This window comes from Neopelma chrysocephalum, unplaced genomic scaffold (assembly GCF_003984885.1).
Source record: "Neopelma chrysocephalum unplaced genomic scaffold, ASM398488v2 Primary Assembly neopelma1_66, whole genome shotgun sequence".
Taxonomy (NCBI): Eukaryota; Metazoa; Chordata; class Aves; order Passeriformes; family Pipridae; genus Neopelma; species Neopelma chrysocephalum.
This window is the reverse complement of record NW_020897725.1, coordinates 12,694,498-12,707,147: the sequence shown is the minus strand read 5'-3', so window position 1 is coordinate 12,707,147 and position 12,650 is coordinate 12,694,498. Positions and strand designations below refer to the sequence as shown.

General features: G+C 42.1%; 1 protein-coding gene across 1 annotated transcript in view; it reads left to right on the top strand.

The window, feature by feature from the left end:
* COL22A1 (collagen type XXII alpha 1 chain) overlaps positions 1-12,650 on the top strand; it is a 221,114-nt gene that overhangs the window by 101,802 nt on the left and 106,662 nt on the right. Inside the window, exons 11-12 of the mRNA XM_027684548.1 lie at positions 777-830; positions 1,608-1,643. Of these exons, the coding sequence (XP_027540349.1) occupies positions 777-830; positions 1,608-1,643 (90 nt within the window). The remainder of the gene's footprint in view (positions 1-776; positions 831-1,607; positions 1,644-12,650) is intronic.

Genomic DNA, 12,650 nt, shown 5'->3' with positions numbered 1-12,650 from the left:
CACCACTTTTAGTTCTGTATACGAAGAACATTTATGAAATCATATATCCTTTTTGATTCTTTATCCCTTTCACCCCTATCCTTCTGAGGAGACAAATGGAGAAAAAGTTTTGCTTAATTTTTGATTGACCATTTTTCCCTTTTTCCTCCACGTGTATTTTCTTCCGCAGTTATAATTTTTCCACCCATCACAATTTGTATATTTTCAAATGTCTCTTTTCTATGTCCTCTTCCCTCTCTTCCATTGGAAAAAGCAGGGAGAGCAACTCTGTGTGCACTGCACACTTGTAGGAGGGAAGAGAGGAGTTATCTGATACTGAAAATTTAGTATGACTGAAAACAAGGGGTTTGAATTTAAAAAAAAAAAAAACAACTAAAATGTCAACAATATTTGTAGGTTTATCTTTTCCATATTTTAGGTGTGTACCCTCTAGATCTTATGCAAACCACCTTTCCAAGTTCCTCCTGGCTTAATAGAAAATAAGCAATTTTGAAGAGAAAGATCTCTGCTTTGCCAGTGCATTCTGAAGGATTCTACCGGTATTTTCACATGAAAAATAGAATAGAAAATCCATCTGAAAATTTGTACATTGAAGTCACCATAAATGCAATGAGATACACCCAGTCCTTAGGGCAGGAGCTGAAATCTTGGCTATAGAGACTGGGGGGACCAAAAGTTTCCATATTCTCAGTCAAACCCTTGTTGCATCACTTTCCTTCTATGTTAAAGAAATGAATGAATTAACTCTGTGACAGTAACACACTTTTTTTTTCAAGGGAGAAAGAGGCACCCCGGGGTTTCCTGGACTCAGAGGAGAAAAAGGAGAGTCGGTAAGTAAGAAATATCCAATGGTTTTACTTAAGAAGATGAAAATACAAGTATTTTTTTTCTCCTTTGTGTTGAGAACTTGCTCACAATGTCTTGTGCCCTGGTCAAATATGTTTCCCCTGCTGGACCTGAATCCCAGGGGGAAGCTGATCTTTCTGGCACCCACTGTCATCTCTTAGAGGTGGGGAAATGGATGGGTTCATCCCTGAATACACCTGATAACTGACTTAGTATTGGCCTTCTAATTAAACGTGTAACTTGGATGTACTTGATTATAGCACAGGTGCATGTCTGATGGGGAGAGTGTGAAGCAACTGAACACAAAGAAGATGCAAATCTCGCTCTACTCTTTTACATTCAGATGACCAAGATACGGCTTTCCCCAGTTGCAATTAATGCAAATGCCAGACTGAGTTTTTAGGCAAGAAAATCTTTATCCCTATGTAAATTTCATTCCAATAAGGGTTGTTGGCATCTTTGATTTTGGAAATGTAATATCAGACTCTTCCATGAATAAAAAATAAGGTGTTTTCCTGACTGCAGTAGGAGAATTGGGGATAGGTTTTCTGGTTTAATTTGTCACTGAATTATTATCAAGGAATTACGCCCAAAGAAAATTACTTTCACTGTAGTAGCTGTCATGGGATTGTGTGCCTATACATAGATATAGAGAGATAGATTTTGGATGCATAACAAGGAAAACATGAAATATATGTTTATATTGTTGTTTGATATCCTTGATTTCAAATGTACCTTTTCCCCTCTTCTTTCATTTCCAGGGCAAAGCCTATGGCATAGGAGAAAAAGGAGAAAAGGTAAGATCTAATCTTTCATTGGTGTAATCAAATGAGTTTCTTGCTGTTGCCTTCCGTAGCTCAGAGGTTGTTTTGGAGTGCATAGGATGCAAAAGATGTGATATAGTTGGATCTTCATAGGGAACTTTTATGCTGTGTTATGACTGCTTCTGCAGACAAGCTCTTAAGTGTTCAGTGCTTTTTTCCCTTTGTGTTCTTTGAGTTTCCTTTGTGCATTGGCCGTGGAAAATGTTATCAAATTGAAATCATAATGTTTGCTTTGTGTAAGCAGCAGTGAGTTCATGGAGGATAATGCACTAAATAAATTGGCTGGAAGGATTAAAAACAAAGGGAAAGTATAATTTTGAGTTTATTGAATTTTCAGCAGGATTAAATTTGGGTCATAAGGAGTCTGTCATAGCCTTTCTTTCAATTGGATTTTTTCATTAATAAACTGAAGAGCAAATATTAGGCAGGACATGGTGATAAGACTTGGAGGTTAAAACTGAGGATACGGAATTACCACTGAAACTTGCTGGGCTCTCTGTCTTGGAAAACTCTTTCAATGGTGATCAACAATGGGAAACACGTAGCATGACTGGATTAATTTCATTTACAAAAAAAAAAAAGAAAAAGATGATGGTTTCCAGGCAATTCTGGCTACAAACTTCCCACAAAAAATTAGTCTACATGCCTAGACCACAGAGGAGAATTATCTCTTTCTGTCTGTAGTTCTATATCACATCTGATTGAGGATGTTTTCTTTAGCACCAAAATGAAATTTCAAGTCGCGGGGAGCCTTGGAGAAGGATTGACAGGAGGGTCTAGGAGACAGATGGATTTATTAAGGAAGAAGTCATGGTTTGTATTGAAAGTGGGATTAAGAATCTGTTGAGCTGTTTTCCATCAAATCTCTGGCTACTCGATTGCTCAGGGAACTTAAAATAATATAGGCTTGTGATCTGAAAGGAAGAATGTTGCACCAGTGAGAACATGGTGTTTATGACCGTTGCATCTTCTCATTTGTTCTTCCTATGATTATGATGTATTGATTGTATACAGTGCTCATGCATCACATGAAATTACAATTGAAATGAGGGTTGCTCGTGGCAGGAAATATTATTGAGCCAGGATAGAGACATGGGGGCTATAAAGAACACATTTCTGCATTCATCTTCCTGCAGTCCTCCCACTGGCAGCCACTGTTTAGCCTCTGAGACTCAGTATTCAGCCTTTGGAAAGTAGCTTGTGTTTGGCAGGTGGTGAGAGTCAGCAGTCTGATGGGAAACATGATGTTTACTATGTGAGTTGGGCTGTAGTTGAAGCAAGTTTTTGTTTTCTTATGATTTGAACTCTGCAGAAAAGTGTTGGAAAATTTAATTCCATCTGTATTATTACCATGCATAGGAAAATAGGTCTGCAGGTCTGGACTGGAGAGGGAAAATAGAGGAACCTCACAGTATGCACAGAACTTCTTTGGCTGGAGCAGCCAAACAGCACTGACTGCCCAAACAAATGTGTAGGCTTAGAGAGTCCTGACTTTATGGCCAGCTTGTTGTGTTTGTTTGGAAGTCCTGCCAGCTGAGGCAGCTTGTTCTCATCTGTGGAGGAAGTTACTTGGTACCCAGTGTGTTTGTACCTAGCGTGACCAGTGGCTGAGTGTCAGTGCTGTTGCTGGTAGAGAGCAAAGATACATCAGCTGTATTTTGCTGGTTTGATTAAAAAGGGAGTCTGGGGGTATAGAATCACAAAATCATAGAATATCTTAAGTTGGAAGGAACCAATACAGATCATCTAGTTCAACTCCCTGCTCCTTGTAGGAGTACCTAATACTAATCCATATGACCAAGAGCACAATTCAGATGCTTCTTGAGCTCTGACAGGCTTGGTGCTGTGACCACTTTTCCTGCAGAACCTGCTCCAGTGCCCAACCACCTTCTCCATGAAGAACCTTTTCCTAATGTCCCATGTGAACTTGTGCTGTTGTGGGGATGGGCTTCATCCCATTCCCTTGTGGCCTGTCACTGGTCACCAGAGACAGGAGATCAGCACCTCTTCCTTGAGGAAGGTGCAGAGTGTGATGAGATCTCCTCTCAGCCTTCTCTTCTCCTGGCTGAACAAACCAGGTGACCTCAGCCACTCCTCCTAAGCCTTGGCCTTGAGGGCTTTCACCATCTCGGTCACCCTCCTCTGGACACTCTCCAAGAGCTTTATATCCTTCTCATATTGTGGTTCCCAAAACTGCACACAGCACTCAAGGTGAGGCCACACAGCGTGGAGTAGAGCAGGACAATCACCTCCCTGGATGGTGCATCAGGCAGGAACACAGTTGGCCCTTTTGGCTGCCAGGACACACTGTTGACTCCTTTTCAACTTGCCATTAATCCAAAACCATGGATCTTTTTCTGTGAAGCTGCTCTCCAGCCATTCATCCCCCAATTTGTACATGTAACCAGAATTATTCCATCCCAGGTGGAGAATGCAGCTCTTGCTTTTGCTGAATTTTACACAATTGGTGATTGCTCAGCTTTCTAGTCTGTCCAGATCCTCTGCAGGGCCTCTCTGTCTTTGAGGGAGGCCACATCTTCTTGTTTAGTGTCATCAGTAGACTTAATTAATGCATGTTTGATTCCTATATCCATATAATTTAAAAAACATTGAAGAGCCCTGGGGAACATCACTGGTGACTGGTCACCAGCCTGACGTAACCGCATTTCCTATAACCCTTTGATCCCAATTCATTAGGGAATTACTCACCCATCACACGATTTATTTATCCAGCTACTTGCTGGACATCTTGTCCAGGAGGATACTGTGAGAGACAATGTCAAAAGCTTTGTTAAAATGCCAAACCAACCACATCTACTGTCCTCTCTTCATCAAGAGCTTGACCTTGTCATGAAAGGAAATTAAGCAGGTTAAGGAGGACTTGCCCCTGTGGACCCATGCTGGCTGTGACCAATGACTGCATTGCCTCCCAAGTGTTCTTCAGTAACTCCCGGAATACACTTGTCCATAACTTTACCAGGCATTGAAGTGAGTCTGACAGCTCTGTAATTACCAGGAAGTTCCTTCTCTCTATTCTTGAAAACTGGGATAGCATTTACCAGTTTCCAGTCGACTGAGGCACCTCCAGACTTCCAAGACCTTGCTGCTGCACCAGGGCACTGGTGTTTGTCAGCTCTGGTGTGCATATGAGGGATCACTGTTGCATGCAGGGACATAGAGCCATGTCTCTGTCTTGGTGTCAGAAGTGACTGTGGGAGGGAAGTGGCCAGAACCACAGGGAGTAGGGATGTAATGCCAGCTGCCATCTATGCTCCTGGAAAACAGTAGAAGAACCTCTGAAATGAAGCCCTGTTTCATTTACCTAATGTTCTACAGTGTCTACATGAACATGAATTCTTGTTTTTCACTCTGGCTGTTACAGCCTTCATGTTTCCTTGATTTTGAAGGGTATGAGCCAGTGCTGGGAAGTTGGATCAGAGATACTGGGCTTCTAATAATTGCTGTCTGCGTGATCATTGCTGTGCATGTACTGTGGACTCCTTTAAAAGGACAAGGCTCACATTCTAAATGTTGGTAGAACAAAGTTGTCTCACCTTGGAAAAGGCTGAGATGACAAGACTAAAATCATCCCCTTATTATAGTCTTGCTCTCCAGCTGTGCCAGTGCCAAACACCTGTCAGACCATGTTGTAGCCAAGTACTCTGTGTAGGGCATTTATATGAAGTCTGAGGCATTTGTTAGAGGGAAAATCCTGTGCTTTTACAGGAGGAGAGTAGAGGCACTGACCTTGTTTCTTCAGGACATTACCTTGGTTATATCACTAAGTTAAAGCCAAAATGATGCTTATATATAACATGTTGAACACATCATTAGTGGTAAACCAAGAGAAAATAGCAGCTGTGACTAAAAACCTAATTCATGTCGACATGAGGACTTGTGTGACTTTTAAAACCAGGAAATTCACTGTAATGGTTCAAGCAGCAGCCTGGCATGTTCTGCCGTGCCTAAATAACTCCGACTCATGAAGGATGCTTTTTGTGTACAGAAACATGCATGTGCAGCCAAGTTATTGTGCATGGATTTATAAAAAAAGAAAATACCATGATGCGTCTACGGGTGTGTTTGTAAACTGCTCTCAAGTGGATTTCCTGGATAGGTGGGATTCAGCCATCACCTTTTGTATTGTGTCTTAAATTTCCACTGTTAACTGACATCTTTGAGCCCTTGTAGCGTTTAATCCCCTTGGTATTAAACATATTCTGTTATATTTTTGCCTGTAAATCTCTGTCCCTTTACTGTGTGTTCATTAATTTGTTTTGCAAATGCTTCTCCTTTTGAGCTGATTATTATACATGGGCAAATATCCAATTCTGTAACATTATCACCATGAAAACAATGTTTTAGCTTTATTCTGGAGGTTATTCAAATGGATATTTGCTAAACCAGGTGGCCTGCTCCTGCAAGGGTTATAACTCGATTCCTCAAACCTCTGTTGACCCAAGAGGAATAGGGACAGGAGAGGAGTGAGGGCAGAAGGAGCAGCTGTAGAGCATTTCTGGGGATGATTCAAGCAAGACAGGGTTTCAGTGACTCGATCAAAGCCAGGGACATCGTGTCTGACAAGGGTGGTTCTGTAGAGCATGAGGTCTGCATTCCTGGGGCACAGCCATCCACATCACAAGCCAGCCTGCCCTTCTAATGCCTCCATGCAGAGTTTAACTTCGAGGTTTACAAAAACTTGTCTTGCAAAGTACAAAGTGTTATGCAATGGTGCTGAGCCACCCTTCTAGCATCCTGAAGGCCAATGGCAGGGAGAAGGCTCTGGAGGAAGGAAGGTGCTTGGAAAAGTGGTGACTTTGGGGAGGATATGATGGAAATCTGTCAAACTCTGAGTGGTATGGAGATATCAGTGGGAAATTATTTTTCACTGTTTCTTCTGTTGTAAAACCTAAGGGGCAGCAAGTCAAACTAGCTGATGGCAAGTTTAATATGAACAAAATTAAGTTGTTTTTCATCCAACAGTATCCTCTTTGCAGTCTGCTCTGGAGGTTAAAATTTCACGTGTTTAAAACAGTGCATATGAGTTAATTAAAGAGAGACATCTCTAAAGCTCTAGTCAGTACAAAGACATAATCTCTGCTTCAGGATGTCAGTGAATCTCTGCAAACTGTGATTGGTGACAGCAGGACAGTAGGTTTGAGAAGTCTCCCATAAGGCCACTGAGGCAGATGAGGCAGGAGCTGGACAGACCTTTTGTCTTTATTGCTGGTAGCTGTTCTTAGACTTTAGTATGCCTCTTGAATATTTCTAATGCCCTCATTGCCCAAAAGGGACAGAAGTTCCCATAGTCTACTCAGGGCTTGGACCCACAGTATCCATAGCTGTTGAAGAAGAGTAGAAAACACAAGAAAGTTGTCATGAAACAACTGGATTGAGTGATCACTACAGTGATTTTTCCACAGGAAACCAATCTGTCAAAGGAAAAAACTCTAACCAGGAGTACCCAGCTTCTGCAGAGGTGGTGGATGAAGGTTTTGTTATGGTTTGCACTGGGGCTTTCCTTGCTAATGTGTTTCCAAAAGTATCCAGGCTTTCTCTTTGTGCTTTAGCTGTTTCACTTCATGCTAATAATCACACAGGCTGCAATGAATATGAGAAACAACTTCAGTAGATTAAGTCTATATTCTAGCAACTTTTTTTCATGGTAATGACTCTCTGATAAAAATGCAGAAGGATTATTATAGGAATTCTAAGGAGAATAAAACCTCTGAAGTGGCTTGGCTTATTAGAGATGCAGTGACTGCAAGACCAAGCATAGGAAAGAAAAGAGGGCAGATAGTTAATGCTCTGGGCTAGGCTGTAGGACATCCAGACTTGAAGCTTGGCTCTAATGGATTTGCTGACCTCGGGCAAAGCAGCTAGTCTTTGTTCCTCTAAAATGAACTTCTTTCCCCCAGGCTTGTATATCTTGCCCGCTAGATCCTTAAAACAAAGGCTTTGCTTCCCCTTCTCTTTTCTTCTCTTCCAAATTGGAGTTATTGTCATTTTTAGGGCTTCTGGAAAAGCTATGGAAATGTACCCTGCTAGATACAGTCTGTCCACACAGATCCCTGTGCTCTCTGTCTTTACCCCAAGGCAGCTGAATATTAGGAAGGCCTGACCCGAAAGCCATGTTGCTTTTTCACCCCAGTGCTGTGCTGTCAGCAGGGCTTACCAAATTAGCATGAGCACTGTGCTCATTGGACTGGGGCTGGCCAGCATCCAGCAACTTGGGACACAAGGAAATGAGTGCTGTTCTGCCTGAAAAAAAAGTGCTGCAGGCATAGCTGGAGTCTGATGCTGCATGCTGGTCTGATGGTGGAGAGCTTTTGTTTGGGTATTTTTAAGGGGTGAATTTTGGGACCAGAAGGGCTGTGTGTGTGATCTGATTGCATGTAAGGCTCAGGCTGGCAGTGATATTTTAGACCCAAGGACCAGCTCTGCCCTAAAGGAGATAGAGCTGGGAGCAACACCATCCCTGGCAAAACTGGGACCTCACCAGCCAGGGCTTATCCCATTACATCCCAGCACAGGAGCAGGACAGGTCAACCATGGCAGCCAGGTTCAGCTGAGAGTCCAGATCACCAACCTGATCCACAGCTGACGTAGCAAGCCTAAGCCCAAGCCAGAAAAATGGTTCTGCAAGCCAGAGTCAGGAATAGCATTGCCAGGGGGCATTGCCAGGCTGCTGCAGTGTAGTTCAAGCAAGTGCCAAAGGTGAGAGCTTAAAAATAGCTTCAGTACAGAGGGGGAACAAACAGCTGAACTCACAGTAGGATGTTTTCACTGAGCACTTCAACGATGTGGAGCCTGAGTTTGCACAAACCAAGAAATAGCCCTTATTCCTGCAACTTCTGAATAAAACTAATTATCACCCCAAGAGATGATGTAAGTGTCCTTTTCACTGCTGAAACCATGAGCTCAGTGCAGGGAAGGCGCTCAAGTGAGGTTACACACCTTGTTTGGGCTGCCATGTTGTTCAGATATTGTCACCAAGTTCCCAGAGCTCAGACTCAAATGCCACCCAGTTTGCCCAGGACTGGTGAGCTGGAGGGTGACCCCGAGAGTCCAAGGCAGAAGCAGGCAGCAGGAGCCTTGGCACATCAGGATTTGTGTAAATGGGCAGGGCTCCTTCAGTGAGCACATCTTGATCACAACAAAATGGGAAAACATCTCCAAGTTTAGAGATATTATTGGGTTGAAATTTAAAGACAAAAAAACTCCCCAAGTACCCCATAAGTGATGTTCCTTGGAGACAGTGGCTATGGGAACATTGCCTTCTCAGGGTTAGGTTCTTAGTGCTCAATTCTTTTTATTTTATTGCAGAATAAAAAAATTATGTGAGCATAGCTAAAACTGACCTGACAAGAAAAAGCAAAAGTGCAATATCTGGGGGGGAGAGGGGGATTTTTTTTCTTCTTCTTTTTTTTATTGTACTGGGAATCATCTCTCTCGGGAACAATTCTTACCTACTGACTTCATCTGTTTAAGATCGCTCAGCACTTAACCTCTCAGTCCAGCACTTAAATGTCTGTGTAATAACACCTCATGTACTTCACAGGGCTGTCATGCAGTTCACTGGAGTCATTCATATCTGTGATTTCTTTTTGTAATCTTTTTATTAAAAGGTGAAGTGTAGTAATGTTACTATCTGCCTTACTACTCTGAGTATGTTCTGAATCCTCTTGTGTATACAGACAGATTTGGTCTGCATGCTGTGTATTTTTGTGTCCCCTCAAGTATAGTTAAAGCACATTCTGCACAGCTAAATAACTATGGTTTGATGGAGTTCTTTTTCTTAACAATAATTAGAGGGTTTTAGATAAATTCTGTGGTTTTCTGTGACCCAAAATAACAGCTGCAGATTGTAATAAACAGCTCGAAGTCAGCTCACATACTAATTGTGCATCATGACAGCTTAATTCTCAGCAGTGTAAGAATACTAGTATCTTTTTTTTTTCCTTACATAAACTTAGCAAACATGTATTTCTTTTTAGCTTTGGCCCCTGGCTACCAGGTACATTGCTGGTATGCAATGACATCTACTGGCAGCCAGAATTTTGTAGTCTACAGCACTTGTTTCTTTAGAGAGTTTCTCTGCCAAGATCCACTGGCAGTGGGGAAAGGAAGCATACAAGACAGATTTGCCAACTTTTGTTTCTTCTGATAACAGATTTGGGGGGAAAAAATCAGTTTGTCTTGATTCTGTCACTGATAAATCTTGTTGGAATACGGGATGCTCCTGAGAGCAATATTGAAGGGGATAAGTATGGATTATCTGCCTGTTAGGTGGAAAATAAAACAGCTTTCCCAGCAGTCTGGAGCACACTCTCTGAAGCAGAGCTCGTAGCCTAATGAATTGCAGAGAGCTGAAGCATTGCACAAAGTAAGTTGCTATCACTGGTCTATCAAAGGCATCTTGAACATTCCTTGCCCCTCTCCAAGCTTGTTAATCTATCCAGTTAAGCAGACATTTTCCCCTTTCACTGATCAAAGGTGTTGCTGGGCTGTTCTCGGCTTGGTGATGGCTGAGAAGGTGCAGGTGCCTCATTCGTGGGCTCTCTGAAGGTGCAGGTGAGGGCAGGTGAGACATTGCAGCACTGGATTTTATGCTGTTCTTAACTTGCCCAAGTACAACTCTGGACATGTTTGATTTCCCCTTTTGGGTCTCTGGTCATTTTCCTTAAGCACTACCTAAAGAATATGTTTCTCCCAAAGTCCACAGGCCTTTTATCTCTGTCATTGACAGAAAGATGGTGATTTGGGTCTCAGACCCTGCTGAGTAATGAATGCACACGTAGTACTAAGTGACAGATAAGGAAAATGTAGGGGGTTTTTCATGGCAAATGTTTGTTTCTCTGATGAAATGATGTGTGGACCCTGAGCGGTTGTTATTTCGAGAATATCTGATGCATTTGGTGGTGTGAGGAGGTTTGAGTCTCTGGAGACAGTTTTTATTTCTGTTCCTCTGTCGCTGGCTCCAGAGGATTTCTTGGCCATAGCTTTTCCCTTTCTTGTACCTCAGTGTCCAGGTAAAATGGGAAGAAGGATCATGACCTTTGTCATGACCTCTGAGATGAAAAAGATCTAGGGAGCAGCACTACTTTATGAACAAACATCAAAACATCATAGGATGGTTCGGGTTGGAAGGGGCCATAAAGATCATATAGTTCCAACCCATATGTCTGGCTGGATCGAAGAGATTTATAACTTTGGCAAAGACATGACTGAGCAGCCTCAGGTGTGTTTGGCAGTGAACAGCAGTGTATCACTGCAAGTTATAAGTAGGTGGTGATAAGACTTAAGGCAGGGTGTTCTCTTCAGTTTGGGTATGACATTTAAGGAGGGGTGTGGAGAGATGTTGCTCGTTGAAAACAGCAATGAGAAGAATGATCAGTGATTTTGAAAATTTACCCAGCAGGGAGAGATCTAATGGAAGGGGCTCTGCAAGGAGGGGACGAATCACAGACTAGATGATGCAGTTAATCTTGAGCAAAAGCTTTGTATGTGTTTCATTGAGGTGCCAGAAGAAATGCTGAGGGGTGAATATGGAATATCAGTAGCAGCAGATGGTTAAGAGCAGATTGACACTGGAGTTTGAAGTGGTCTGACACAGAACTCCCCTGCCCTAATGTGCTCTTCTCAGAGCTACTGACATTTTTGAGGGGCCTGTGGAGATGTGAAGCATAAGAAACTTCCCAGTAGCAGAGCAAATGGAATGTATAGATTATTCTTGCAAGAAAAAATATCAGTCAGAATGTGTCAAATCATCCACAAGACCAGAACCATTTTCTGTGTGCGATTTATAGATATAAGGACTTAAATTCATCAATTCCATGATTCATGGCTGGGTTATTTTTTGTTTCAATGAACGCTTCCCCTCTGGCACTTGGCAAGCTGTTTGTCTGGTCCTGAGCAGTGTCAGATGCTGGCAAGGAACATCAGCTTTTGCTTCAGGACAAGGAAGTTTTCAGAGCAGAGTTATATTTTTCACATTTCAAAGTCTCTAACAGATGTATCTCTAATTGAAGAACATCTTGTCCCAACCATGCAAAAAAATAAAAAATGGAGTTTCAGGAGCTACTAGTTCTGCTTCTGCAAATCCAACTCATTGTAGTCCAGTTTGTGTCTCAGATTATTCATCTGTGTAGGGGGATTATGGTACCAACTGTTTCCAGTTATCTTATGCCTCCTATTCACCATGTTCAATCTTAAATAGGTCTGCAAACTCTTTGATTGTTTCTTAATGTGAACATTTCATTGATTGATTGAGCAACTCTAGCTGTTGAACAGAAATATTTCAAACGCAACAGCTCCCCTGGTACTGTTCTATGCTCTCTGCTGCAGAGGGAGATGTTTTCTTCAGCCACGTTCTCCACTTTGGTCAGTCTGGGTTATAGATGAACCAGCAGTTACAGGAGTTGTCAAAGGTGTTTGACCACCCCAGTCTTTCAGCAATTACTTATGTAGGGAGTAAAGGAGTGTTGTGGCAGGGAGGCAGCCAATCTGAAGCTAATGGATAGGATCTTGAGCCCCAATGACAGCTTTGAAGCCTTTAGGGTGTTTCCAGATTATTCTGAACTCTACAGTGGCCTTGATTAGGGGGGAGCTGTTTGTCACATCAGTTACTTCTGATGCATCTTTTCTCCTGCAGAATCAAGTTTATAGGTTAATATAATGTTATCTATCTACCTTTTGGGGACAACTGACTTTTATACCATAGGTTAAATAAAATCTTTCATATGTTTGCAGTACAAAAAATGCTAATAACTCTCATTTAACCAGCTGTCTTCATACTGGGCTGGGTCTCCTAATAGTCTTGCCCAATCTGTGACTTCTACTGACTTCTGTGTATCATGTCCACGTGACCTTCCTATTTATTAAATCAGAATATGAAACGGAGACCCAGAAGAGAAGATTTTCTTCATTTCTTAGTATGAACGGAAGTCCAAGCTGAGATGAATGTCTTATTTCTTGTGG